This window comes from Zea mays, chromosome 7 (genome assembly GCF_902167145.1).
Source record: "Zea mays cultivar B73 chromosome 7, Zm-B73-REFERENCE-NAM-5.0, whole genome shotgun sequence".
NCBI lineage: Eukaryota > Viridiplantae > Streptophyta > Magnoliopsida > Poales > Poaceae > Zea > Zea mays.
The window spans coordinates 88,853,896-88,880,038 of record NC_050102.1 but is presented as its reverse complement, the minus strand read 5'-3'; the positions used below and the strand labels follow the sequence as shown (position 1 = coordinate 88,880,038).

At 44.1% G+C, this 26,143-nt stretch overlaps 1 protein-coding gene across 11 annotated transcripts in view; it reads right to left on the bottom strand.

Moving 5' to 3' along the window:
• Positions 1 to 227: 227 nt before the first annotated feature.
• LOC542512 (VEF family protein) overlaps positions 228 to 26,143 on the bottom strand; it is a 72,644-nt gene continuing 46,728 nt past the window's right edge. The window contains exons 11-23 of one of the 11 annotated variants that reach the window (XR_004851301.1): positions 25,189 to 25,241; positions 24,832 to 24,885; positions 24,691 to 24,750; positions 24,376 to 24,555; positions 24,205 to 24,251; positions 23,997 to 24,130; positions 21,356 to 21,479; positions 21,196 to 21,244; positions 14,560 to 14,643; positions 14,350 to 14,429; positions 13,694 to 13,819; positions 798 to 887; positions 228 to 578 (exon numbers count right to left, since the gene is read on the bottom strand). Coding sequence is in view for 5 of the 11 variants with exons in the window: in XM_020540725.2 (XP_020396314.1) it covers positions 461 to 578; positions 798 to 887; positions 14,350 to 14,429; positions 14,560 to 14,643; positions 21,196 to 21,244; positions 21,356 to 21,479; positions 23,997 to 24,130; positions 24,205 to 24,251; positions 24,376 to 24,555; positions 24,691 to 24,750; positions 24,832 to 24,885; positions 25,189 to 25,241 (1,073 nt within the window). In the remaining 6 variants the exon portion in view is untranslated. Of the gene's footprint in view, positions 579 to 797; positions 888 to 13,693; positions 13,820 to 14,120; positions 14,273 to 14,349; positions 14,430 to 14,559; positions 14,644 to 21,195; positions 21,245 to 21,345; positions 21,480 to 23,996; positions 24,131 to 24,204; positions 24,252 to 24,375; positions 24,556 to 24,690; positions 24,751 to 24,831; positions 24,886 to 25,188; positions 25,242 to 26,143 lie in introns of those variants that run through there. The other 10 variants (XR_004851300.1, XR_004851303.1, XM_020540725.2 and 7 more) reach the window with 10 other exon arrangements.

The window sequence follows — 26,143 nt, the reverse complement described above, 5'->3', positions numbered from 1 at the left end:
ACTAAGAAATTAAGCAAGTTGACAACTAATCTAACTAATTAGTGAGAAACAAATTAGCCATTTCCAGACAGTTGAATAACTTGTACTTTAGGATAGAGTGAGTAGTTTGATTTAAAACGATGTGGATTTTTGGTTGGAACTAGAACACTTGAAATATTTTCTAATCTCAATCCATTATTTTATAATTTAAGAACCTAGATGAAAAATAAAATAATATGTTAAGGATCTCAATACGATAACTCTTAAGTAAAACAACAATGAATATTCATCAAATTCACGTACGACTTAGAATATTACAGCGTGAGAGTTAGACATGATTTGTCTCTTTTAAAAACCATTAATACAATTGACAATAGATATGAATGAAATTATCAATAAAAAGTTACTCCAATTCTATGCTTTCTTCTTGGAAATGGTAAAGAAATCTTCTTCCCTTGAATTTTCATCAGAAGCATCAAAATTACTTTAGTCCTGTGCTTTCTTCTTGTAAAATTTGAAGGACTGTATTGCATGTGTTCATAGTGCGGGCATCTAAAATGTTATGGTTCCAAAGTTTAATCATGAAGAAACGCCAACCCCTATTTATCAACAAAAAAATTGTAATCGAATAAATAACAATACATAATAAAGAAAAGATAAGACAAGACTTTGTTTGGACGTACATATTCCACAAGGGTGGAAGTGATTTGGTGTAAATTTAGTTTAAAATTCATACCAAACCATTTCAACCCATATGGATTGTAGATACATACACATCCAAATAAGCCATAATAGATTGGTATAAATCATCCATTTACCACAGCAGAGCAGGATTTTGTATAAGTTGTCGTCCATGCAACTGGGAGAATGCCTCGCAGGCCCAAGGTATATGACCATCAGCTAACACTCTGCAATTTTTATTTTCTAAACAGTTAGTATAAAGATCAAATAACATGGTTATCAAATCCAATGCATGGTTATCAAATACCTTGAGCCTATTATGGTTTTCTTTATCCAACAGGGGTGATACTTCTATAAACCAACCCTAGATCATCCTTGCCTATATATGTGTACTCCATGTCTCCACAATCAATATATTATTTTTACCGTGCAATTACATTGATTTCATGATATCATGAGACTATGTCACCCTTCCGCTGCCCTACCCCTTGGACCGCCCTTTTCCTGCAAGCCCTCACCATTGCATCTCACCCGTGCATGGAAGTCCTCTCGCTGCACCACATGTTTGGACCGATGCCCAGCATGCCCGTGCCACTAATACTACGTAGCAGATTTGCGCCGAAAACGCACGAGGCCTCCATGCCACCCATGAACTAGAGGTCGTTGCCGCTGCATAAAAGCATGATGAGGCCATCCGCTCACACCCGCAGCCGACGACGTCCTCTCCACTGCTGGTGATGGTGCAGAATTCCAGACGATCCTGGGAGGTGGGCCCCTGATCAGAGCTCAAGGCTGCTTTGTTGGCGCATTAGGCTGCTGCCATCGTCAACCTGCACGCCAGGCTTGTTAGCATGCAGAACATTCGCAGCCTCACCCCTGCCATCCTCAACATGGACTCAAACAACTAGACCCAGTGGTGCCATCAGATGCTTCTTGTTCATGGAAAGTGCTCTTCAGCGCCATGCCCTTGACACCAACGCTGCCCACATCATCCCGGGTTGGGCACGCATGGACTGCATTGTCCTCACGTGCCTCCACGACACCATCTCTAGCAGTCCCGAGGATATCGTCTGAGCACAGTACTACTGCTCGTGCCATTTGACTCGCTCTCGAAAACCAATTCATTGCCAACCGCAAGCAGGGTGCCCCTTACCTCGATGCTTCCACCTCGAACTTCGTCCAAGGCAACCTCCAACATGGACTACTACCGCAAATTCAAGAACATGGCAGAACATGGTCATTGGCGAGGTTGTCACCGACCACATGCTCATCGCCAATGTTATCCGCAACCTCAATGAACGTGTTGTCGACATCAGCATGCAGTTTCAGCGCACATGTTCGTTTAGATGTGTCAATGGGGAATTCCCCACCGGGTTTGGACACCCCATCACCATGTGTCACGTCCCCCTTGTGACAGGGAACGACAGAGGCGCGTTGGAGAAGAAGAGTAGCAGCAGAACGGGAGCAAGAAAAATGGTGAGGAAGAGGGTGTCTATTCTGATTTCTCGTATGTCTGTTGCAAGGCCCGCCTACGTCATATATGCAAAACTAAAACCGGGCCGGCAACACATTCTCATATTACAGCCAAGTTGGCCCAACAAGCCTAAGCCCAAAGCACAAATTCTCCTATGCACCAGTCACCTTGCCTAATCTGCATTCTCCTGCTGTTCTTCACTCACACTTGTGACATGACCCCCTGCTGAAGAACCAGCTGGTCCCCAGATGAGTGCTGTCCATGATGCCATCTCCGGTGGCAGCCCAGTCCACTTGACTATAATCTGAACAATAGCAGAGTTCCCTTTTTAACCAGTTGACGCTCAAGGATCTGTTCAGGTGATGCAACAGCATGCTCTTCAAAGACATCAGCTGGTCCATCCCTGATCCTGCTTTTGAAGACTATATGGCCAGAAAGTGTTCCTCTTCTTGGGCTGATTTATTCCCTGAAAATGTTGGCCTTGTTTCTGTTCCAAAAGTCTGGGCTGCTTTCTTCATGGGCCTACTGATCAAGCCGGATTCTTTTGACTGGGCCAGGAAATTTCTGTTGTCAGGAGCTATCTCTGCCTTCGTCGAGCCCAGCATGGACACCATTCCAATCAAGATTCCCTCCAAGTGTCTACTCCCTTCCAGTCAGGACACCCATGTTGAGCCACAGTCACCATCCCCGACAAAGGCAGCTCTCAGGAAAAGGCAGCCTATCATGGTCGACACTGCAGTTAGGAGGAGTGCCAAGCTTAGGGCAAAGGCCAAAGGATTTAAAACCTGCTCTGGGATTGGTAAAAAGGATTGTTCATGCTGTGCTCATTGCGCTCCACACTCCATTCAGCACGATATCATCAAGAAGTTGGGTGCTGAATTTTGTAAGGTGGACCCATCCAAACTTAAGCCTGATGACCTGAGCAGATACAGGGCCACTGGTACTGCTATTCAGAGGCCAGATGCTCCTCCCAGCAGCATGGATGATGCGCCCAAGACATCTGAAGACCAGGCGGTGGACTCCCTCTTTGATGATGATGATGATGCGGGATCTAGTGCCTCTATTTCAACCAGACCCAGCTAAAAGGCTCATGGCCAAGTTTAAAAGGGCACGCAAAGCGATCCAAGTTTGGTGTAAGTCTCTCCCTAATTTAGCAAAATTGATTGATAAGGTTAAATTGGTTATTCAGCTATTGGACTTCATTGAGGAGAGTAGAGACTTAACTATACAGGAATGGAACTTCAATGAAATTCTTATCCTCCATCCGCATGACCTTTTATCTAAACAGCGTACCTATTGGAAACAAAGAGGTCAGATTAAATGGGCCACCCTAGGTGATGCTGGCACTAAGTTCTTTCACGCCAATGCTACTGTCAAGCATCGACACAACCTTATTTCGTCACTAAAGGATGACAACGGAAATGCGGCTCTTTCTCATACAGACAAAGAATCTGTGGTTTTCAATGCCTTCAAGAACAGATTGGGGACTTCTCAACAAACATCCATGGTTTTTAACTTACCAACCTTGATTCAGCCGATTGGCAATTTGTCAGAACTTGAGCACCCCTTCTCTTGTCATGAGATTGATCAGATCATTAAAAGTCTGCCATCAAATAAATCGCCAGGTCCAGATGGATTTAAACGAACTTTGTGAAAAAATGTTGGCCGGTGATTGCCCCTGACCTCTACGAATTATGCAATAAATTTTTTGAAAGATCTCTCTGCATGTGCAGCATTAATGGTTCATACGTGATTCTCATTCCCAAAAACAGTTCTCCGGATTCAGTTGGTGACTATAGGCCTATCTCCCTCCTTAACACAAGTGTTAAAGTGTTGACAAAAATCTTAGCAAATCGTTTGCAACAGGTGATCACAAAGTTAGTTCATTAGAATCAATATGGTTTTATCAAGGCTAGGTCGATCCAGGATTGCTTAGCCTAGGCTTTTGAATACATCTCCCTTTGCCATAAGTCCAAAAAAGAAATGGTCATTCTAAAGCTAGATTTTGAAAAAGCTTTTGACAAATTGGAACATGCAGTTATTATGGAGGTTTTGAGACACAAGGGGTTCGGTGACAAGTGGATTCACTGGGTTTCTATGATTCTTGATTCCGGCACTTCAGAAGTTCTTTTGAATGGAGTTCCTGGGAAAAGATTTCACTGCAAACGCGGAGTCAGACAAGGAGATCCTCTGTCCCCACTTCTGTTTGTTCTTGCAGCTGATCTTCTGCAGTCAATTGTCAACAAGGCTTGTGAATGTGGCATTCTACAGCTCCCCCTACCGAGCAACTGTGGTCCGGATTTCCCTATTATTCAATATGCAGATGATACTATTCTCATAATGGAAGCTTGCCCTAGACAACTTTTCTTTTTAAAAGTGATGCTCAATTCTTTTGCTGAGTCCACACGGCTACATGTTAACTACCACAAATCTAATATTTATCCCATCAATGTCACGGACCAGAAAATGGAAATCCTTGCAAATACATTTCACTGCAAAATTGGATCAATGCCATTCACCTACTTAGGGCTTCCCTTGGGATTACAAAGACCCAACCTGGGTGCTTTTCTTCCTCTTATTCAGAAAATTGAAAAAAGACTGGCGTCAACCTCTATCTTCTTATCACAGGCTGGCAGGCTTCAAATGGTTAATGCAGTCTTCTCCTCACTTCCAACATACTACATGTGCACTCTCAAGCTCCCCAAAACAGTGATCAAACATATTGACAAACTCAGACGGCACTGCCTTTGGAGAGGTGCAGATTTAAATGCCAAGAAACCCCCTCAAGTTGCTTGGAAATCGGTCTGCAAGCCCAAATTTTAGGGGGGATTGGGTGTCATAAATTTGGCATTACAAAATAAAGCCCTACTCATGAAAAATCTTCATAAATTCTATAACAGAGCTGACATCCCATGGATCAATATCATCTGGGCCAATCATTATAGTCATTCGCTGCCCTCAGATAAACCAGTGGGTTCTTTCTGGTGGAGAGACGTCCTTAAAACTCTTGAATCCTTTAAGGGAATTGCTCGGGTGGAGATCGGAGATGGAAAAACAACTCTTCTATGGCATGACAACTGGGATGGTATTTACAAATCGGCACAGTATCCAGAACTTTGGTCTTTCGCCTCACGCAAGGACATCACCATCCAGCAAGCAAGATTGGCAGCTTCGCACGAGATGTTTCACACCCCACTGTCAGCAGAGGCCTTTGTTCAATTTCAAGCTTTGAATGGTCTTTTGGTTAATCTTCCGCATAATAATCAGAGAGACAAATGGCTCTGCAATGCTTCTGCTAGCCTCTTCTCATCTCAAAAGATTTATTCTCATTTGATGGGCCACCAGTGGATTCATCCCATCTTCACTTGGCTGTGGAAATCAAAATGCCAACCCAAGCACAAGGTCTTCTTCTGGCTTTTACTTAAGGATAGATTAAATACCCGAGCACTTCTAAGACAACGAGCTATGTTACTGGATTAATACACCTGTGACAACTGTATTCTACAAGCTGAAGAGACAGTCACCCATCTTTTTTTCAGATGCAGTTTTGCTAGGAGATGCTGGTCCTTTATAGGAATCTCCCCGCCATGTTCAACTGATTTAATCAATACCATTCTGAGGATCAGAAGACGTTGGCAAGTCCCATGGAAACTTGAAGCTATCATCCTATTAACCTGGTGCATCTGGAAAAGCAGAAACAATTGGGTGTTCAATGAGATTCCGCCCACGGTGGAAGGATGTCGGGACATGTTCAAAACAGAAATGAATTTATTGTGTCACCGAGTTAAACCAGTGATAGGGGATAAAATTAAAACCTGGATTCAATGTTCTGTACTGTAATTTTCGTTTTCCTTACTGTATCTACCCTCCTGTATCTTCTTTTCCTTTTTCTCTTTATGCAATAAAAAATACTGTAGGCCCTCCCTACAGTAATTTAACCTTCAAAAGAATCAGCAAAGACAGAAGCAGAGTTTGGACGGAAAGATTTCAATTGAGATATGTGGAAAATTGGGTGTATCTTTGCATCCTCGGGCAAGTCTAGCTTGTAAGCAGCTTGTCCGATCCTTTGAAGCACTTTAAATGGTCCAAAGAATTTGATTGACAGTTTGGCGCTTGGTCGACTGACAAAAGAAGACTGAGCATACGGTTGTAACGTGAGTAGCACATATTCACCAACTTGAAATTCTTTAAATGTGCGAAGCTTGTCAGCTTTTTGCTTCATTTTGTTTTGAGCTCGAGCCAAATTCTCTTTGACCATCTGTAGAAAAGTTTGTCTCTCTTGGAGTATAGCAGTGGCCTCAGTGTGGCCTCCATTCAGTAAAGCAGGAAGAAGACTAGTACTAGGATTCATCTGATATAAAGCTTTAAATGGGGAACACTTCAAGGAAGAATGATGGCATGAGTTGTACTATAACTCAGCAGATGTAAACCAAACAATCCATTAGGAGTGTTGTGGACAGAGCACCATAAAAACATCTCCCGAGATTGATTGATCTTTCAGTTTGCCCATCACATTGTGGGTGATAAGCAGAACTAAGGTGTAGTTGTGTTCCCAACAACTGAAATAGCTCCTTCCGAAATTGACTTATAAATACCTTATCTCTGTCAGACACAATGGTTCTATGGACTCCATGCAATTTGACAATATGATCAAAGAACAATTGTGCAATGTGAGATGCAGCATAAAGATGTTTGACCGGGAGAAAGTGTGCATATTTAGACAGCCTGTCAACCACCACCATGATTACAGAATAGCCTTGAGATTTAGGTAGTCCTTCAATAAAGTCCATGGAAATGTCTTGCCAACAATGTTCAGGAAATGGCAAAGGCTGCAATAGTCCTGAATATTTGCACAACTCATGTTTAGCTTGTTGGCAAATTAGACATTGTTGCACAAATGATTGAACATCACTTCTGAGGCTTGGCCAATAAAATAGCCTCTTGACTCGTTGATATGTAGTCTGCACCCCAGAGTGTCCACCCAAAGCAGAAGCATGAAAGGCATTGATGGTTTTAGTTTGGAGTGCAGTCTTGTGCCCCACATATAGTTGATTCTGTTTGTATATTAAACCATTCTTCAATGAACATATCCTCAACCACAGCCTTCTTGAACATATCCCAATCCAGTTGGCCAACTACCTCCTTATAAGACTGATACCAGTGCATAACTTTGCCTGACAAATGTAGGGAAGCAGCAGTAATTCTGAAAGAGTCTGGGATGATATATAATGTAAAATATGATTCACATTGATCCAACCATACTCGAGCATCTGACCCATCAAAGCAAGGGAAATACATCTTCAGCATACAAGATCGCCTAGCATTGTGGTCAATTCTCGTCTCCACATTCAGAACAGAATCAGAGTCGTGATTCGTGAAGGAAGGTCCCGATGAAGAAACAACAGGTGGAATTCCACTAGGAAGTGGCCGGGCGCCAATCAATCCATCTCCAGAGGGTCGAATAGTGGCAAAGGAATGTCGTATCATACCTGATAACCTAATAATCGAGATTGTTCTTGCTGCATCTGTGCCAAGGATTTCATAGATATGTCGAATTTGGCTTTAATGCAACCCATCGACTTCTGCTCTTCTTGCTTCTTCTCAATGTTGACCAACTTGTTGGAAACATCATCCAGTAGACTCATCCTATCCAAGAGGTCCTTGAGGGTCGTATCTGCCAACTTGAAGGCGGCATCAAATTTCTCCGCTAATTTCTGTTCCATCTCCGAGATTCCGGCCATCACTTGTCGTCTGTGCGTTGTCTACTTAGGAGCCGTGGCGACTACTTCGCTCTCCGCAACCAACGAACCTGATGGATTGACAGCAAACATTGCAGAGAAGTAAACAACCAACCAGGAATTACCGCGTCAATGGATCGCAAACGCTGCATCCAACACCGCATGACCACCAGGGTGAAGCATGGTTTCCAAGTGTCGGCTCTGTACCATAGAACGTCCGTCGCCCTGGTGCCAACAACCTATCGTGTTGTGCTTGCCAATCCCAATTGGCACGCGGCACGCCACCATGATAGGTGAGCCCACATGGTCTCTGACAAATGGAGTATCAACTAGTTCTATGATAATAGACTCCCTTGAACGGAACAAAACACACTAGGTACTTTGTGTGTTCACTCAACGCCCTTGTGGACTTTGCCAAGACCATTAACCTCATCGTGAAGCTAGCCACCATGCAGATGGTGCTCTCTTTGGCACTCTCGCAATTGGCCAATACACCAGCTAGACTAAGAATGCCTTCCTGCGACATCAAGGATGCCACATGAAGATGGTCTACTATGTTTGGCCTTCTAGGTTCGAGGATGCAGTGCAACCAAACTTCATTTGTTGCCCCAACTGTTTGACATATGATCTCAATTAGGCTCCTCGTGCGTGGTATAGATGGTTTGTCGCCTACCTTATCTCCCCTAGGTTTGTGGAGGTCGACTACGACACATCACTCTTCGTGTTTCGCCAAGGAGATGACATCATATACTTGCTACAATACGTCAACGACAATGTCCTCACTAAATCATCAGCTGCTTTGTTGCACTGCACCATTACTTCCTTGCAGCAGTTCTCTATGAAGGACATGGGTGAAGTTTGTCACTTCCTCGGGATGCAGGTTCAATGTCGCGTTGACGTCGCAAAGTCAGTACATGCTTGAGATACTTGACTGGCATGGTTGATTGCAAGTCAAAACTACGCCTGTTGATAACTGCACCTAGGTGTCAGGCGAAGACGACACTCCAGGTTGTGATGCTACAGACTACCGTAGTTCCAGTTAGTGAATGCTAGACTTCTGGAGTCTACCATTCTGGAGTCTATCAGGAGCTCCATGCTCTATGCTAGATTTTTGTATCTATCTAAGTGTTCTGGGCCTAGATACCAGCCCATGTAACCCACTAGTGTTGGGTAAATGTAATACTCGGCCCACAAGTAATGAATTAGGGTTCCTCAACTCTCCAACATGATATCCAACCAAGTTTCCTCTGTTAGTGATATCCCAAGAGGCAATCATACACAATTCAGATTAGAGTCCAATTGGGATAGCCCATTAACACGCTCTATAAATATATGGGAAGAGGCTAGGGTTAGGCCGCTACACCAGACATGCAAACCTTAGAAATCGCCTTCCTCATACCTAGTTGTGAGACCCTCACTGCGCGCGCGATGCTAGCACGCCATCGCACGACATTCCTTCCCCGTATGTGTGGACTACGTGGAGGCGCAGCTGCGACTGCTGCGCTGACAAACTGCGGAGGAGGAGACGATCGTGGTCGGCTACTTCCTCTCCATCGACGCACGCCTACGTTGGATCATTGCTCCAACTCGTCTTCCGCTGCGTTGCACGTCTAGTTGTAACGATCCATGACCTCTTACTTGCAAATTTCCTGCATGACATGGAAGATGTGTCTAGCATGTTTCCTATCGGTGGTATCAGAACGAAGAAACTGAACCTTATTGGGCATGGTTAGGTCGATGATGAGCCAAGCTGATCTTCCACTATCTTTTTGGGGTTATGCTCTTGAAACAACCGCGCTTACACTAAACATGGTTCCAACTGAGTCTATTGAAAAGACTCCATATGAGATGTGGACCGGAAAACGTCTCGGATTGTCTTTCCTCAAAGTTTGGGGATGTGAGGCTTATGTCAAACGTTTGATGTCAACAAACTCACTCCAAATCAGACAAATGCTTTTTTGTGGGCTATCCAAGGGAAACCAAAGGATATTATTTTTACAATAAAAATGAGGGCAACGTGTTTTTTTTTTCTCGAAAAACGCATGAGGACTGCGTTTTAGATATATATTAAGAGAGAAAGCAATGGTGTCTTCTTAGAGAAAGAGTTTCTCTCTAAAGGAGTTAGTGGGAGCAAAGTGCAACTTGAAGAAATTCGAGAAACACCTAAAAATGTTTCAGCACCCACTGAACTCGTACAAGATGTGCAATCTATTGATGATGTACAAGATGTTGTGCAATCTATTGACAAAGCACCAGCCCCACGTAGGTTTACAAGGATGTTGCGTAACTCAAAAGTTCACACTCCTAACCACGGAGCATCGTGACATATTATTGTTAGACAATGATTAGCCTGTAACCTACAAAGAAGCAATGATGGGATCCGACTCCGGTAAATGGCTTGGAGCCATGGAAACCGAAATACAATCCATGCATGACAATCAAGTTTCATCGACTTTGAAACTTGATTGATCCAATCGATGGTGTAAGACCTATCGACTTCAAGTGGATTTACAAGAAAAAGACAGACATGGATGGAAATGTTCACATCTATAAAGCACGATTGGTGGCCAAAAGATTCAAACAGATTCATGGTGTAGGCTATGATGAAACTTTCTCACCAGTTGCGATGCTAAAGTCTGTATGGATTATCCTAGCTATTGCTACATATTTTGATTATGAAATATGGCAAATGGATGTCAAAACCGCTTTCCTTAATGAAAGTATGTCTGAGGATGTGTACATGACACAACCTGAAGGTTTTGTCGATACTAAAAACGCTGGGAAGATATGCAAACTTCGTAAGTCCATTTATGAAGCATCTCGAAGTTGGAATATGCGTTTTGATGAAGTGATCAAAGGGTTTGGTTTCATCAAAAATCTAAAGGGGCCTTATATTTAGAAGAATAGTAGGAGCACAATTGTATTTCTGATCATGTATGTAGATCACATATTGTTGATTGGGAATAACATACCAATGCTTGAGGACGTTAAATCTTCATTAAGAAAGAGTTCCTCAATGAAAGATTTAGGGGAGGTGTCATATATTTTGGGCATAAAGATCTATAGAGATAGATCAAAAAGGCTAATTGGATTAAGCCAAGATACATATATTGACAAAGTATTGAATCGGTTCAATATATAGGATTCTAAGAAAGGATTCTTGCCAATGTCACATGGTGTTCATCTTTGCGAGAGTCAGTGTCGGGTGACAATTGATGAGTAAGAAAGGATGAAAAAATTCCTTACGCTTCGGCTATAGTGACAATTCATGTATGCCATGCTACGTACACATCCAAATGTCTCTTATGTTGCAAGTGTTACGAACAGGTATCAATTAAATTATGGAGAAGCCCATTGGACATTTGTGAAGAACATCCATAAGTACTTAAGAAGAACTAAGGATGTGTTCTTAGTGTTTAGTGATGAGGAAGAGCTCGTTGTAACTGGTTACACCGATGCTAGCTTCCAGACAAACATAGATGAATCTAGATCGAATCTAGTTTTGTTTTCTGTCTCATGGTGGGGCAGGGAAGAGTTCCAAACAAGATACAGTAGCAGATTCGACACGGAAGCTGAAGTATATTGCGGCTTCAGAAGCTGCAAAAGAGGTTGTTTGGATCAAAAATTTTGTTTCTGAGTTAGGTGTTGTTCCTAGTGCATCTAGTCCAGTGGGTCTCTTTTGTGATAATAGTGGAGCCATTGCATACGCAAAGGAGCCTAGATCACACCAAAAGACCAAACATATATTACGGCGCTATCACCTCATTCGCGAGATCATAAAACAAGGTGATGTGAAGATTTGCAAGGTGCACACAAATTCAAAATGTTGCAAATTCATTGACGAAACCTCTTTCACAAGCAAAACATGAGGCACACATAAGATCTATGGGCATAAGATGCTTACATCAGTGATTCTAGTGTGAATATGTGAGAGACCTATGTCATGACTATGTTTATATACTATTGAATAAAGTGTTGTCTGAATAACTATCATTTACATCGATTATCAAGTATGTGACTTGTTCGTGAAACTCTTTGTTGATTATGGTGTTATTCTAGATAATGCCTAGTCCATATCGTTATATGAGATAATGAGTATGCACGGACTAGCACATGTATTAATTGATGATCATGTTTCACGGATCATGGATATAGAGTATCAGATTAATAATGTGAACACATGTTATTGAACATGGTGTTGGATTGACCCACCCCGAAACACTATTGGGATTGTTATTTTGTATGAGCCATTAGTTGTTTTCGAGTGGTACACCTACTAAATACTTAGACCTAAGATCACCATTGTTTCTCACTATGTGTAATTGTGCATTTTGGGACTCCCAATCGCTACGCCGTAGCTGGGTAGTCATAAAGGAGTCTTCAAGTGTACCATGAAGGGTGGAATAGGATATGTGCGGATCAAAATGGGATTTGCCCCTCATAACAGGAGACATATCTTTGGGCCCCTCGAGATAGTTGGATTGGATAGTGCATGGCTATGCCAATATGATTAAAGAGTTAATAACAATGACTAAATGTTAGTCATGAGTTGAATCCACTGTTTGATCGAGTGAATGGTTAAGGATGGCACGTATCTTGCCTTGAGCTTGACAGATATCGTGCAACAAAAGGATTAGTACATGAATGTATCAAGGTTCAGCCGATATTATTTTTTATTTACATTCGGGGTTAGTATGTCCTGCTAGGTACCGCTACTGCCTTGTGGTTTGGAAAGGTTCCATTCACTGTCGTCTGCACATAAACCTAACGGGTCACACACTTAAGGGGATGGAACATTGGTACATGCCTATATGATTGTCTCTAGTGCAAGTGCGAGATTGTTAGCAATATGCCCAATAGCCAATCATACACAATTTAGATTAGAGGTTTAATGGGCTGCATCCCATTAACATGCTCTATAAATATATGGGAAGAAGCTAGGGCTAGGGCCTGGCTACCGCTGACCTAGTTGCCCCAGTGGCCTGAGACTGGCTGGCCTAGGCACAGGCCTCGCTGCCGCCAGCGTGGCCCCATGTGGCCTGAACACCGGTGCCGACCTGGGTGCGCCTTCCACCGTCCAAGGCGTCTCGATTTGGCCCTCCCAATCTTTCGCGCATTCGCCGTTCACCCTTCCACCCTCCAACATTGCGGCTACCCACTTTACTCTGGTTGTGACCTTCAGGGCTGCTAAGGCCATTGTGGCTGCTACCTGCGAGCGGGAACGGGTCACAGCCCTCGCCTAGGAGCACAAATGCACCGCGACGGATGCTCTCACTCGACAGCCTGTCGAGACTAAGCGCCATCTCACTGGCTCTTCCTACCTCGACCCTCGCCCGAAGCCCCTAGTGGCCATACCCCTTAGGTGTACGAGGCCACTAGCATCACCAACATCTACACGTAGACAAAAGGGTGTTCAGAACGTCACTCTTCGGTCCCTGTCCTCCTGAACATGGCTTCCTCTACCTACACCCGCTGGTGCAACCTCATCCTCACCATGTAGCGCTATGCTACATATGAATCATGTTAACCAGACTAGACAATACATATTGCATGATCCAAGAGACCCTCATCTTGCAACTTTCAAGCACATTCCGCGTACATCAGCGATGCTCTCCATCTCAAGCTTCTCCTACAACCTTCAACACAGGTCGATCTGGTCATTCGCTTCGACACCAATTGGGTTGGCTCCTGACACTCACAAGTCCACCTTAGGGTGATTTTTCTCAAGGATAATCTCATCTCCTCACTCTCCAAACGACAAAACATTGTGTCCAAATTCAATGCAGAAGCAAAATACCACAATGTAGCTAGTGCAAAATACCAATGTAGTCAGTGCAATAGCTGTAGTTGAGTAGTAAAGACCTCCTAGCTGCGCCATCTTCTTTGCGAGTGGACCACCACTGCTCATCTTGTCATGCCACCCTTGTGTATTGTGACATAGCACCATCTACATACATATCATCCATCCAGTTTAGCGCCAACGCATCAAACATATTAAAATTGATCTTCACTTTGTTCTGGAATGTTGTTATAGGATCTAACCCTACCCTCAATGTCTCTAGTATCGAATCTCTAACCGTGAGGGGGTATTAGACGGCCGCAAAGGCCTTATTGGCCATGTCTAGTGGACGTGTTTGGGCCTTGAACCTGTTATATGGGTCTCTATACATTGGTTCCTAATCTTGATAGGCAAGGATATCCAACGCTGGTGATACTTCTATCAATTCCATGTCTCCATAATCAATCTATTGTTTTAACCCATTGCTTTCAGTAACTGTTACTTCATACAGAAATGGCTAAAACTAATCACAAGAGAGAATGTATTTTGCTCCATACAGGAATGGCTAAAACTAAACACACAGATTGTAGATTGTTCACCCAAGATGCTTGTCTGCACGAACTATTAGTAACAGCAGAATCAATCACACCTTCATATTATGATAGTCAGAATAATGGGTATTTGTGGATAGGACTAACCTTTGTTTTCGAACAAATGAATTCCACATATGCATAATAAGTTTTTCATCTTTCGTAACATCAACAAAATCATCAAGCATCTGCATGTAGTAAGCATATTTAAAATTCAAAATAATTGAACAGCTAGGCAGAAATGACACGAGCTGTGGATGTAAAAACATGCACAGATTCAATGCTTCAAAGTTCAGAGATAAAGATGTCATATCTTACTCTTCTATCCTCGAAGTCAGCAATATCATCATCAACTTCATCTTCACTATCACGGTCCGAGAACACTTGCTCCAGTTGCATTGGCTACAATGAATTATAATCATAAAATCAGGCAAGACTTCAAATGAAGGCATACCATATGTGTAGAACAATGTGAAGAATCTAATTAAAAAGTGTTTGGCAGCTTTCATTTTGGGGCCTCCGGACCAACCTGGCTAAGAGCTCGGTCTCCCCTATTCATTGTTCCGATGATGAGCTGGCTCTTACTGTGGAAACTCTCTCTTGTTCGGTTAAAGCTTTTCCTTGCACTTATTTGGGACTTCCTCTCACAATCTGTAAGCCTTCTAAAGAGGTGTTGCTGGCCTTTGTGGATAAGGTGGCAGATTACCTTCCTGGGTGGAAAGCTTCTTTGATGAATAGGGTTGGGCGTCTTGTGCTAGTGAAAGTGGTTCTCACTGCTGTTCCTATTTATTTGCTTATAGCTTTGGATCTCCCGAAATGGTTCATCAAGGCTATTGATAAAAAGCGGCGGGGGTTCTTGTGGAAGGGACATCAACAAGCTAATGGAGGTAACTGCTTGGTAGCTTGGGAAAAGGTCCAGAGACCTCTTCAGTATGGCGGCCTTGGAATCCATAATCTTGAGCTTCTAGGTTAGGCCCTGAGAATTAGATGGCTTTGGGCTCAGAAGACTGATGTGGAGAGGCCGTGGGCTGGTCACTCAATTTCTATTCCTTATAAAGCTCGGGCCCTCTTCGATATGGCTGTGAATGCCGTGGTTGGGAATGGTGAGAAAATTATTTTCTGGTCTGACCGTTGGTTGGATGGGCTTACTATGGCTGAGATGGCGCCCAATCTTTTCAGAGCTGTCCCTATGTGAACTGCTAAGCGAAAGACTGTGGCTCAGGCCTTGTTTGGGCGGAGTTGGGTTCGTGATATCAAGGGTGCTCTTACTGTTCAGGTTTTAATTGAGTACCTCCAGGTGTGGGATTTTGTTGAGGAGGTCGTGCTGCAATCTGATGTTCCTGATCAGTTCAGGTGGAAGTTGACACAAGATGGTTGTTATAGCAGCAAGTCTGCGTATGAGGCCTTCTTCGTGGGCTCTACCAAGTTTGGCCCTTGGAAGAGAATCTGGAAAACCTGGGCCCCGTCACGTTGTAAGTTCTTTATATGGTTGGTGTATCATAATCGGGTTTGGACCGCTGATCGTCTTGAGCGGAGGAACCTGCCCCATCCAGTGTCTTGTCCATTTTGTGACCAGATGAATGAGACGGTGCATCACTTGTTGGTTGGGTGTGTTTTTGCTCGCCAAATTTGGGCCCTAATCCTTCAACAGTTGGGGCTGCTGCAGTTGGCTCCTCAGCCCTGTGTCTCGATTCTCAGGTTGGTGGAAGAGAACTGTTGTTGCTGTTCCCAAGGGGCTTCGTAGAGGCCTCAATTCTCTAATTACGTTGGTGGCTTGGAAGATTTGGAAACACCGCAACAGGTGTGTCTTTGACAATTCAAGACCATGTGTTGAGGAAGTGCTAAAAGCTGTTAATGTGGAGGGTGGGCTTTGGTGCTTGGCGGGAGCTGCCAAGCTCCAGGAACTTGTTTTTGGGTCGGTTCCTACTGGAGCTTAGTTAGCTCTGTAGGTTGTATAGGTTGTGGTCGCCTTTCTTCATTGATGTGGCGCGACGGTTGTATTTAAGGGGAGGCGTGTGTGTGTGGGTGGGTGTTTGTGTTTCAGGTCACTTTTGACCCTTGTACCTCTTTCTTCCTTAAATGAAATGACGCGCAGTTCTCGTGCGCTGTTCGAGAAAAAAATCTACTGCTAAATTTGTGTAACTTGTTTTCCATGTTATTAGCCATCATAATAAAATAACAAAGAGATCAAAACGTACATCACATGACAAACAGAGGATTGAAGGACCACTCTGTCCAAATATTTCTGCATGCCTCCTAGCTAGACCACTCACTTTATTTTCATGCAGTTTCAAGTTTCATGGAAGACCAAATTACAAATTTAAGGATTGGTCACCAACATCAGCAAATGCTCCGTGACTCCGATCCATGCTCAAGTTAGATATAACTAAGGCCTTTGATTCTGTGTCTTGGGCTTTCCTTATTAAGGTTATGCAACATATGGGTTTTGGCCAAATATGGAGACATGATTTGTGGTCTGCTGGCCTCCTCCTCAACACAAGTTTTACTGAATGGCTTCCCAGGTGAGTTTATTATGCATAGAAGGGGACTTAGACAGGGTGATCCCCTCTCCTATGGTGTTCATTCTGGTAATGGATGTCTTGGGAGCATTATTCAGTAAGGCAGAAGAGGCAGGCCTCTTAAAGCAACTTTCAAGAAGGAAGAAGCTCCACAGGATCTCAATGTATGCAGATGACGTGGCCCTATTTCTACATCCCACGGAATCTGATAATTTTGTGACCCTGGATATCTTGCAGCTTCTTGGAGATGCATCTGGACTGTTTAATAATGCTCAGAAGTCTAATATATACCCTATCAGATGCTCTCATGATGCTATATATGAGGTCCAATCCTTACTTCCATGTATAGTGGCCTCTTTCCCTTGCAAATATTTGGGTCTCCCCCTTTCATTACACAAGCTGAACAAACAACAGTTCCAGCCTTTTGTGGACAAAATTGCTGACCAGTTACCAAACTGGAAGGCAGACCTGATGACTAGGGCTAGAAGAAGGGTCTTGGTTCAACATGTTCTTTTAGCCATTGTTATCTTTTGATTAAGTCTTGCACCTTAGTCGGATAGACCGATAGAGTTAGTTAGGTGCATGTTTACTGATTCAATCGTTTGCACTTAGCCTGCATGCGCCGAGCGCCGTTGTGTGGTGGCCGAGCGCTTAGGAGATCATGCCGAGAATCGCTCGGTCTTAGCTGAACTCGCAGATCAGTGCGTGTCATGCGGACGTGGAGATGGACACGACCAAGGGGGTGGCACGAAACTCTCAGCGATGTTCGTTTCCCCTTTCAGTTGTTGGAATAAAAGGAGGAAAGCTAAACAGAAAACGCTGCGCTTTCAGGCAGCATCAAAACCACTGTGTTCGAGTTTGTCTGTGTCTGTATGTTCACCTTCGTTCGTGTTCGTCGCCGGCGATCACTCGTCGGTTCTGACAGCCATTGCTTGGTGGCCTGGGGTAAGGTTTGCAGACCTTTGCAGCTGGGAGGTCTGGGCATCTCTAGCCTGAAGGAGGTTTGTTGGGCCTTGAAAATGAGGTGGCTTTGGCTGAAGAAGACTGACCATCATCAACCCTGGATAGGTCTCTCTATCCAGGTTCCTAGGAAGGCTCAATCTTTCTTTGCAAAAGTTTGATTTCTGAAGTAGGGGATGGAAACAATACTTTATTCTGGACAAACAAATGGATAAATGGAAGAAGGATTTCTGATTTGGCCCCTAGATTGCTCCATGCAATCCTAAAAGCTGTTGTTTCCAAGAGAACTGTCCAGGAGGCCCTGTCAAATAGAAATTGGATTTCAGATATTAAGGGTGCAATTACAGTTGGAGCTTGATTGACTATCTTCACTTATGGGACCTGCTCTCAGATATTGAGTTACAGCCCGGCAGGGAAGATAGACATATTTTTATTGCGGCAACTAATGGCATTTATTCAGCAAAGGAGGCTTACAAGGGTTTTTTCTTGGGGTCATGTTCATTTGGGCACTATAGCGGGCACTATAGCCGGGTTTGGAAATCTTGGGCTCCCTCAAAGTGCAAATTCTTCATTGGGCTTGTGTCCCAAAACAAATGTTGGACTGCAGATAGACTGGCCAAAAGAGGTTTGAATCATCCAGATAAGTGCCCTCTATGTGATCAGGAAGAGGAGACAACAAACCACCTTATGGTGTCCTGTGTGTTTGCTAGGACCTTCTGCTGAGAAAATATGGTATCCACTCTCTTGCTCCTCTACAGGGATCTGAGATCTTCTTGGACGGGTGGGAAGAGGCTTCTGATGTTGTAACATGACTGATCAAGAAAGGGTGGACTCCCTGATAATTATGGGGGCTTAACATCGTAACAGATGTGTTTTTTATCATTTGCCTCCAAGCCTGAACCTGCTTCTTCGGCTTGCTGATGATGAAACAAGGAAGTGGGTTGTGGCTGGGGCCAAGGGATTGTCTCACCTTGCTGCTCCTCTACCAGTACTCTAAGTGTTGTTGGTCTTTCTCTCTAAGGGTGGTTTCCTTTAGTTTTTACTTTATGGATTGTTTCTTGTATGCTTGTTTTTGGCCTCCGTAAGGAGCACTTTGTATGGTTTTGGGCTGTCTTTTGGCCCTGTAAAACTTCTTCTGCTTAATGATAATGATGCGCAGTTCTCCTGCGCTTTCGAGAAAAAAAAAGAACAGGACATTGCGGTTGTGCAGAATTCTCTTCCCTGCAAGGTGCAGGACTTTCCATGCGGTTACTTGGGACTCCCCTTATTAGTAAAGAAACTTCCAAATGCTGCTTTTTATGAGTTAATTGATAAGGATGCTGATAAATTACCAGGGTGGAAGGCTTCCTTGATAAACCCGTCTGGTAGAGTAACATTGTTCGAGCAGTGTTATCGACCATACCCATATATCAACTTTTAGCCATGGAAATCCCCAAGTGGGTCATCAAAGCCATTGACAAGATTCGGAGAGCCTTCTTGTGGAAGGCTCAGAAGGAGATAAATAGGGGAGGACACTGTCTTGTAGCCTGGGGACGAGTTCAGAGGCCCCTTGATCTTGGTGGATTAGGAATTCTAGACAGAATTCTAGACTTGGAAATTATGGGTTGGGCGTTAAGAATGAGATGACTGTGGTTAAGAAAGACCCAACCTGATAGGCCTTGGGCTGATTTAGATATACAGCTTCACCCCAACTCAATGGCCATGTTCCACATTTCAATTTCTTCCATTATAGGTGATGGCAGCAACACCTTTTTTGGAGGGATAAATGGCTTCATGGAAAATCTTTAGCTGATCTCCCTCCACTTTATTCATAGATGGTGAAGAGAGCTGTCAAGAGAAGATCTATGCAGGACGCTTTGGATAGTAATGCATGGGTAAGGGATATTAGGGGAGGACTATCAGCTGCAGCATTGGTAGAATACCTCCAACTTTGGGATACCCTAGCAGATTTTGAACTTCATCCTGGAATCGAAGATCAACACATTCGGACCCCTTCATCTACAGGAGAGTTCTCAACCCAATCCGCTTACTGTTCCTTCCTGGTCGGGGCTGTTGATTTTGAGCCATGGAAAGAAATTTAGAAGACCTGGGCTCCACCTTGATGTAAGTTTTTCATATGGCTAGCTGTGTTGAACCGTTGTTGGACTGCGGACAGGCTGGCTCGTCGAGGGCTTGAACACCCTGAACGTTGCCCTTGGTGCGATCACGAAGAGGAGAATATGCAACATTTACTCATCTCTTGCGCTTTTGCACGAACTGTGTGGTTCTCAGTCCTAAGGATGGCTAGCCTTCAGCAGTATGCCCCAGGCTCAAGTGATAGTTTTTTTGTAGAGTGGTGGCGTCAGGCAACGCGGCAGATACCAAGACAATCACGCAAGGGATTTAATTCTTTGGTGGTTTTGGTGGCTTGGTCGATTTGGAAGCATAGAAATATGTGTGTGTTTGAGGGTGCCTCACCTAGTTGGGATAGCATCATGAGCAATGTAAAAGATGAGGCTCCGTAGCTGTTAGAGCCCCGGTTAGGGTTGGGATTAGCCTCTTGTAATTACCGTCATATCCTTGTGTAATGAGCCAGGCCCAATAACTCTTGGTCTATATATACAAGTCCCAACCCTAGCGGGGGTGGGAGAGGGTCAGTGGCTAGGGGAGGCAGGGAGGAGAGAGGAGGTTTGATACCATGTTGGAGATGAAACCTCCCAAACCATAATTTGGGTTGGGTTGCTATATTAATAGATGCAATAGTATGTGGGTTGGGCCTGAGCCCATTACAGTTGTAACATACACATCTAACACTGGGCACCTCCATGCTGCAAGTTTTTCATATGGTTGCGTTTCACAACCGGTGCTGGACGGCTGATCGCCTAGCAAAGCACGGCCAGCCACATCTGGAGGATTCTATGATGAGGCCAAAGAGTTGATTCACCATTTGCTGGTTTAATTTGTTTTCACTCGACAAGTTTGGATCATGATTCTTCAGCACCTAGGCCTTTTAAATTTGGCACCAGGAAGTGTAGACTCCCGTTTCTCTAGTCGCTGGAAGAAAGCATGTTAGGCTGTACCAAAAGACCTGTGGAAGTGTCTCACTTCCCTGATAATCCTGGTAACTTGGGCGATCTGTTAAAACCGTAATGCATGTGTATTTGAAGCTGAGGCCCAAATGTGAAGGAGGCATTTAGGCTGCCAACAAGGAATGTGGTTTGTGGTGCATGACTGCATGGCGGGTGCCTCTAAGTCTAAGCTCCCTGGTCTCCTCACCAGGTTACAGACGTCTGGAGTTTAAGCTTCATAGAGGCTCTAGTCTTTTTTTTAGTACTTGGTGTGGCTGTAACCTAGTTCTGTTTGTTGGGTGTGTGTACTCAGGAAGATTCTTCCCAGACTCATGTACTACTTTTTGTCTACCTTAATGAAATAGCACGCAGCTCTCCTACATAAATCCGAGAGAAAAGGATAGATGAAAAGAGTAATAACTTTTCACCTGCGCCCTGTGAGAATGGAAGAACTGTCGTTTTTGCAGGAGTTGCCGACTGCAAATAATACAAAAAAACAAACAATAAATTAACCACATTCCAATTGTATTATCATAAGGAACAATATCATGACCAGTAACATGGTATCAAGAATGTACAAAGGACTACTTTCTAGGGTCAGATCTCTCAGATAGCTTCCTTGTCTTCCCAAACTGTAGTACTGTTGGTGGTGAAAGATTGCTGCCATGTAAAGATTGAGCAGGATCAATCGAAGCATTTGCTACAGAAGTCCCTGAAAAGTTTACCATCTGGGTAAGGAAAAGTAGGCAACAAAGGGAATAGGACTCAGAGTCCTAGACAAATGCTAGAGCAGGGCGACAATGCAGGTTTTCTTAGCAGGCAAATCGGTGATAATTGCAAATCAGAAACAGCCAGTTCATCAAGTAGACGCTCAACTTTTACAGCACCAAGAAGGAAGAATGCAGTGCAACAAATATTCAAAAAGACTCTTAAGTACAATGGGATATTGTACAACAAAAAACTATCAAATTGAATTAAGGACTAAACAAAGCTCTCAGGTGGAGGGATCCCAGTTCGTCGCCCAGCTCGTCGACTGGAGAGGAGTCTCCCTTGTTCAAGGACATCCTTCTTGCGGGAACAGCCTCGGTTTCAGCCTCGGCGGCGTCTGGCGGCGCTGCTCGCTAGGACGTCCTGGCTGAGACCTTGCAGGCCTCCGCGAGACAAGTTTCTGCGGCAGAGGTGTACGCCTGCCCAAGGATTATCCTGCAGTCGTCGGTGCACCCCAAGAGTCCGAGGAACATTGAAGACCGTAAAGGCTTCATTCTGGTTGAAAGTCCCCATACGCAGAAACAGGAGACGTCTCGAGCGTCACCCACGTAAGCATTTATTGGAGACCTTTAAAGGACGGTGCTTCAACCGCCTCACCACAGATCATCAAGCTGCCTCCTGGCAGAAGCCGAGTACCGCGTGGCCAACGTTGTGGTAGAGGCCTCCTGGCTGCGTCAGCTTCTCCAGGAGCTTCACAACCCCCTCCAGCAAGCCACCGTTGTCAGCGGCGACAACGTCAGCGCGGTCTACCTCTCCACCAATCATGTGCAGCATCAGCGCATGAAGCACGTGGAGATTGACCTGCACTTTGTCTGTGAGCGTGTCGTCGCCGCTAACATTCGGGTTCTCAGCGTCCCAACCATGTTGCAGTTCGCAGACATCTTCACCAAGGGGTTGCCGTCCAGTGTCTTCACCAACTTTCGATTCAGTCTCAACATCTGTACAGGATAGAGTTGAAGACTGCGAGGGAGTGTTAGAACCCGTTTAGTGTTCTGGGGTTAGCCCCTTGTAATTACCTTCATACCCTTGTGTAATGGGCCGGGCCCAACATCATTGGTCTATTAATACATGTCTCAACCCTGAGTTAGGGTTAGGGTTTCACCAATTCCAACAATCTGGATAGCGCTCAACAACAATCCCTAGAAAGTGGTGAAGATGACCCAAATCCTTTCGCGAACTCATGCTGAAGAGTTGTAATGATCTGGTGCAGAAGACCCAAAAGAAGGGGTTGTGAGCATCATGGTTATCAAAGCGTCCTTAAAGCATCGCCTTAGCGTCGCTTAGGCGCTAAGGCGTGCGCGAAACCTGAGGCGTCTGACGCGCCTTGTCGTGGAGCGTAAGGCGTCTGTCATGGCGCATGGCGTCGACGGGGCGTCATTGAGGCGTCATTGGAGCGACGCCATGGAGTAAGGCTGCGGGGCGGGGCGGGGCGGGGCGCCTGCGTCGGCAGCGCGCAGCGACGAACGACGACAACGTGAAGGGCACGACGCACGGCCCCAGTCGACCAGTCAGAGGAGGAAGGATGCGAGGGACGGAGAGATGCTGGGGAGGGGAAGCCAGAGATGATGGAGCCGCAAGGGAGGGGGAGAAGAGATGACGCGTGGGGGAGTGTTGCCGGCTGCTAACTGGGGACTTATATTTTAACCTAAAACTGGAGTTGGGCTATTGGGCGGATTGATTGTGGGCTTTTTTCTTTTTCTTTTTCTTTTTTTCCTGTTTCTCCCTACTACTAGGCTGAAATGGACCTACTAAACTTGTGCTAGCTTGCTTATTAATTTCGAATTAGTGTTATATAAATAATATTTGGTCTAATCTTTTGCATTACTATATAATTAATAATTATACTATATAATTAAGGTGTCGCCTCGCCTTACGCCTTACCACCTAAAAGGTAAAAAGGGGGGCGCTCGCCTTAACTCGCCTTACCGCCTTAATAACTATGGTGAGCATAATGTGAATGAATGTGAAATGTGGAAGCTAGCTAGAGCCAAGAATCTGGCTCTCCTTACAATTCCTATTCCAAGAATTCAATAGATGGTTTTTTTTATTTAGTTAGTTTGTTGTGGACCCTTCCTGTATTTGTGTTTTTGGCCACCGTGAGGGGCCTCTTATCTTGTTCTGGTCCATTATGGACCTATTGTTCTCATTCTTCTTAGTACAATGATGTGTACGTCTCCTACGCGTTCGAGAAAAAAATATATGCTGCTCTGACGGATTGAAATACCAACCTCATGGTTAAAAAGCAGCAGGATTACGAATGGGCTAAGAAGATAAATTAGTAACTCTAACTACGAATTTCGCCACATAAAGATAATCTAGTGTTAAGTACAAGACTGCCCAGAGCAGTTATTTTTTTCCAAAAAAGAACTGGTAACAGAAAGAAGTGTTGTTTATACAGTCCCTTTTTTATAATGATAAGAATACATGTACCAATTAAAGTGACCATGTGATGAAAATGTACCATTCTCCCCTTGCACAAAGTTGTCCTCAGATCCTGCCTCATCTTCAGGTGAACCTGATTCCATAATATGTGAGTGTACATGCCTGATTTTCTCCATTGTGTTCTTTGATCGTCTACGCTTCTTAAACCTTGAGCTGATGTAACAGAATTAGATTAGGTAACCAAAATAAAGTGGTCATATTCAGAAAGCAATGGAGAATGAGCATACCGATAAGAAAATGTTTGATGCCTTGGATCAACGCCCTCCGCAAAAAGCTGCCAGTTAGGATCATTAGTTACCAAATACAGTTAAGAGTGCTTCCATTTAAAGAAATAGTAACCATGCATTGTTAAGCATGTAAAACATTATCCACCAAAAAATCATTGAGGTACACAATACACTATGTAAGGAATTTGATTGGAGATATAGAATAGCCAATGCTCTTTCATCCTTGGCTTCTGCACTCAAGAAAGGAAGGAAATCACAAAGCAGGGAGTCGTCCTGGACTAAGGAACATGCAATGCCTTCGGTTTGCCCAACTAAGTGGAGCCTCCATTTAAACGAACCTTTGGAAGAACACTGAGGGACATATTAAGTTAAAGTGTTAAACACATATATAAAGTACGAAACTCATCAACTACAGCTCCATATACCAAACAGAAATTGAATCTGAAAAAAAAAACAGCTTAAACTTTATGTCTGTCATAAATTTACCTCTGTTCTCCAAGCATCAGCCTTCAGACTAACATTAACAACCTGGTACTCTTCAGATATCTGTAACATAAAATTATTATATTTATAAAACTACGAGGATTGAAGATGATTATGTAATGGAGATTTCAGAGGTTTACCAACCCAAAACTCATAGTGGAATAGATCATGTGATGAGTTTAAATGGCATCCTAGACCCTAGTATGACCAAAACAATTATATTAGATGTGACTTAAGAATTAAGAAAATATTAAGTGAATTAAGAATGAAGAAAGAAATAAATAATCTAACAGGCTCACTACGATATAGAATAAACCAATTGTGTTGTGTGAAGTAATAAAAGAATGTGTGTTTCCTTTTGTGTTCAAGAAAAACAAAAGAATGAGTGTTTTTGACATAAACATTAGCAAGCTAGAATGTGCATAATCCTTATGACCAGCACACTACAGCAAGCTATGACATATCTGCAAAGATGATATAAAAGAAACTTTGCTTTCAAACCTTGAAGCTTCCACATCGTACATAGCAAAATGGACAAGAGAAATCTTCAGTGACTGGTAAGAAAAGACAAATGAATCAAAATAAGGAACAGCTAAAATAAGAGCAACGATTTTGAAGCAATAGGAAATTATCTCAATAATAGGTGACTAAAGTACCTACTTCTAAATCTTGGCCATGATCAGCATTTAACAGGAAGTTGAGAAGTTTAGCCGTGAAGGGCTAAGTCACATGTTAGACATTATCATCAAAGAAACCACTCATATTTACCATCACCCATGCTAGCAAATGCTTGATTTTCCTATCTGGCACAAGGAACTAAACGGTGGATGTCTGTCATTCATAACATTTCTTCTCATAAATGAATTCCTCGCTCCCAATTTTTTTTATCGAACACACAGAAGAACTGCGCATCTTATATATTAGACAGAAAGAAAAACCTTACAAAATAGGGAATCTTGCTGAGCAAGTTCCCCAAGGGCCCTGTCGGCGTTTCGAGACCGGGGGGTCCCTGGGCCGACGAGTGAATGTCGCCGCGTGCCCCAGCCCAGATGGGTGGAGCGCGAGGGCGAGCGCGAAGGGGGGAGAGCGAGGCGGCCGGAGACCGGCGTGAGAGAGGTGGGAATCCCGCGGCCTTCGTGTTCGTCCCGCGCCCAGGTCGGGTGCGCTTGCAGTAGGGGGTTACAAGCGTCCACGCGGGAGAGGGAGCGAGCGGCCCCCAAGCGAGCGTCTGTCTCGTCCTCGTCCCCGCGCGGCCAACCCTCTCTAAGAGGGCCCTGGTCCTTCCTTTTATAGGCGTAAGGAGAGGATCCAGGTGTACAATGGGGGGGTGTAGCAGAGTGCTACGTGTCTAGCGGAGGAGAGCTAGCGCCCTAAGTACATGCCGTTGTGGCAGCCGGAGAGATTTTGGCACCCAGCTGGTGTGATGTCGTGGCCGTCGGAGGAGCGATGGAGCCTG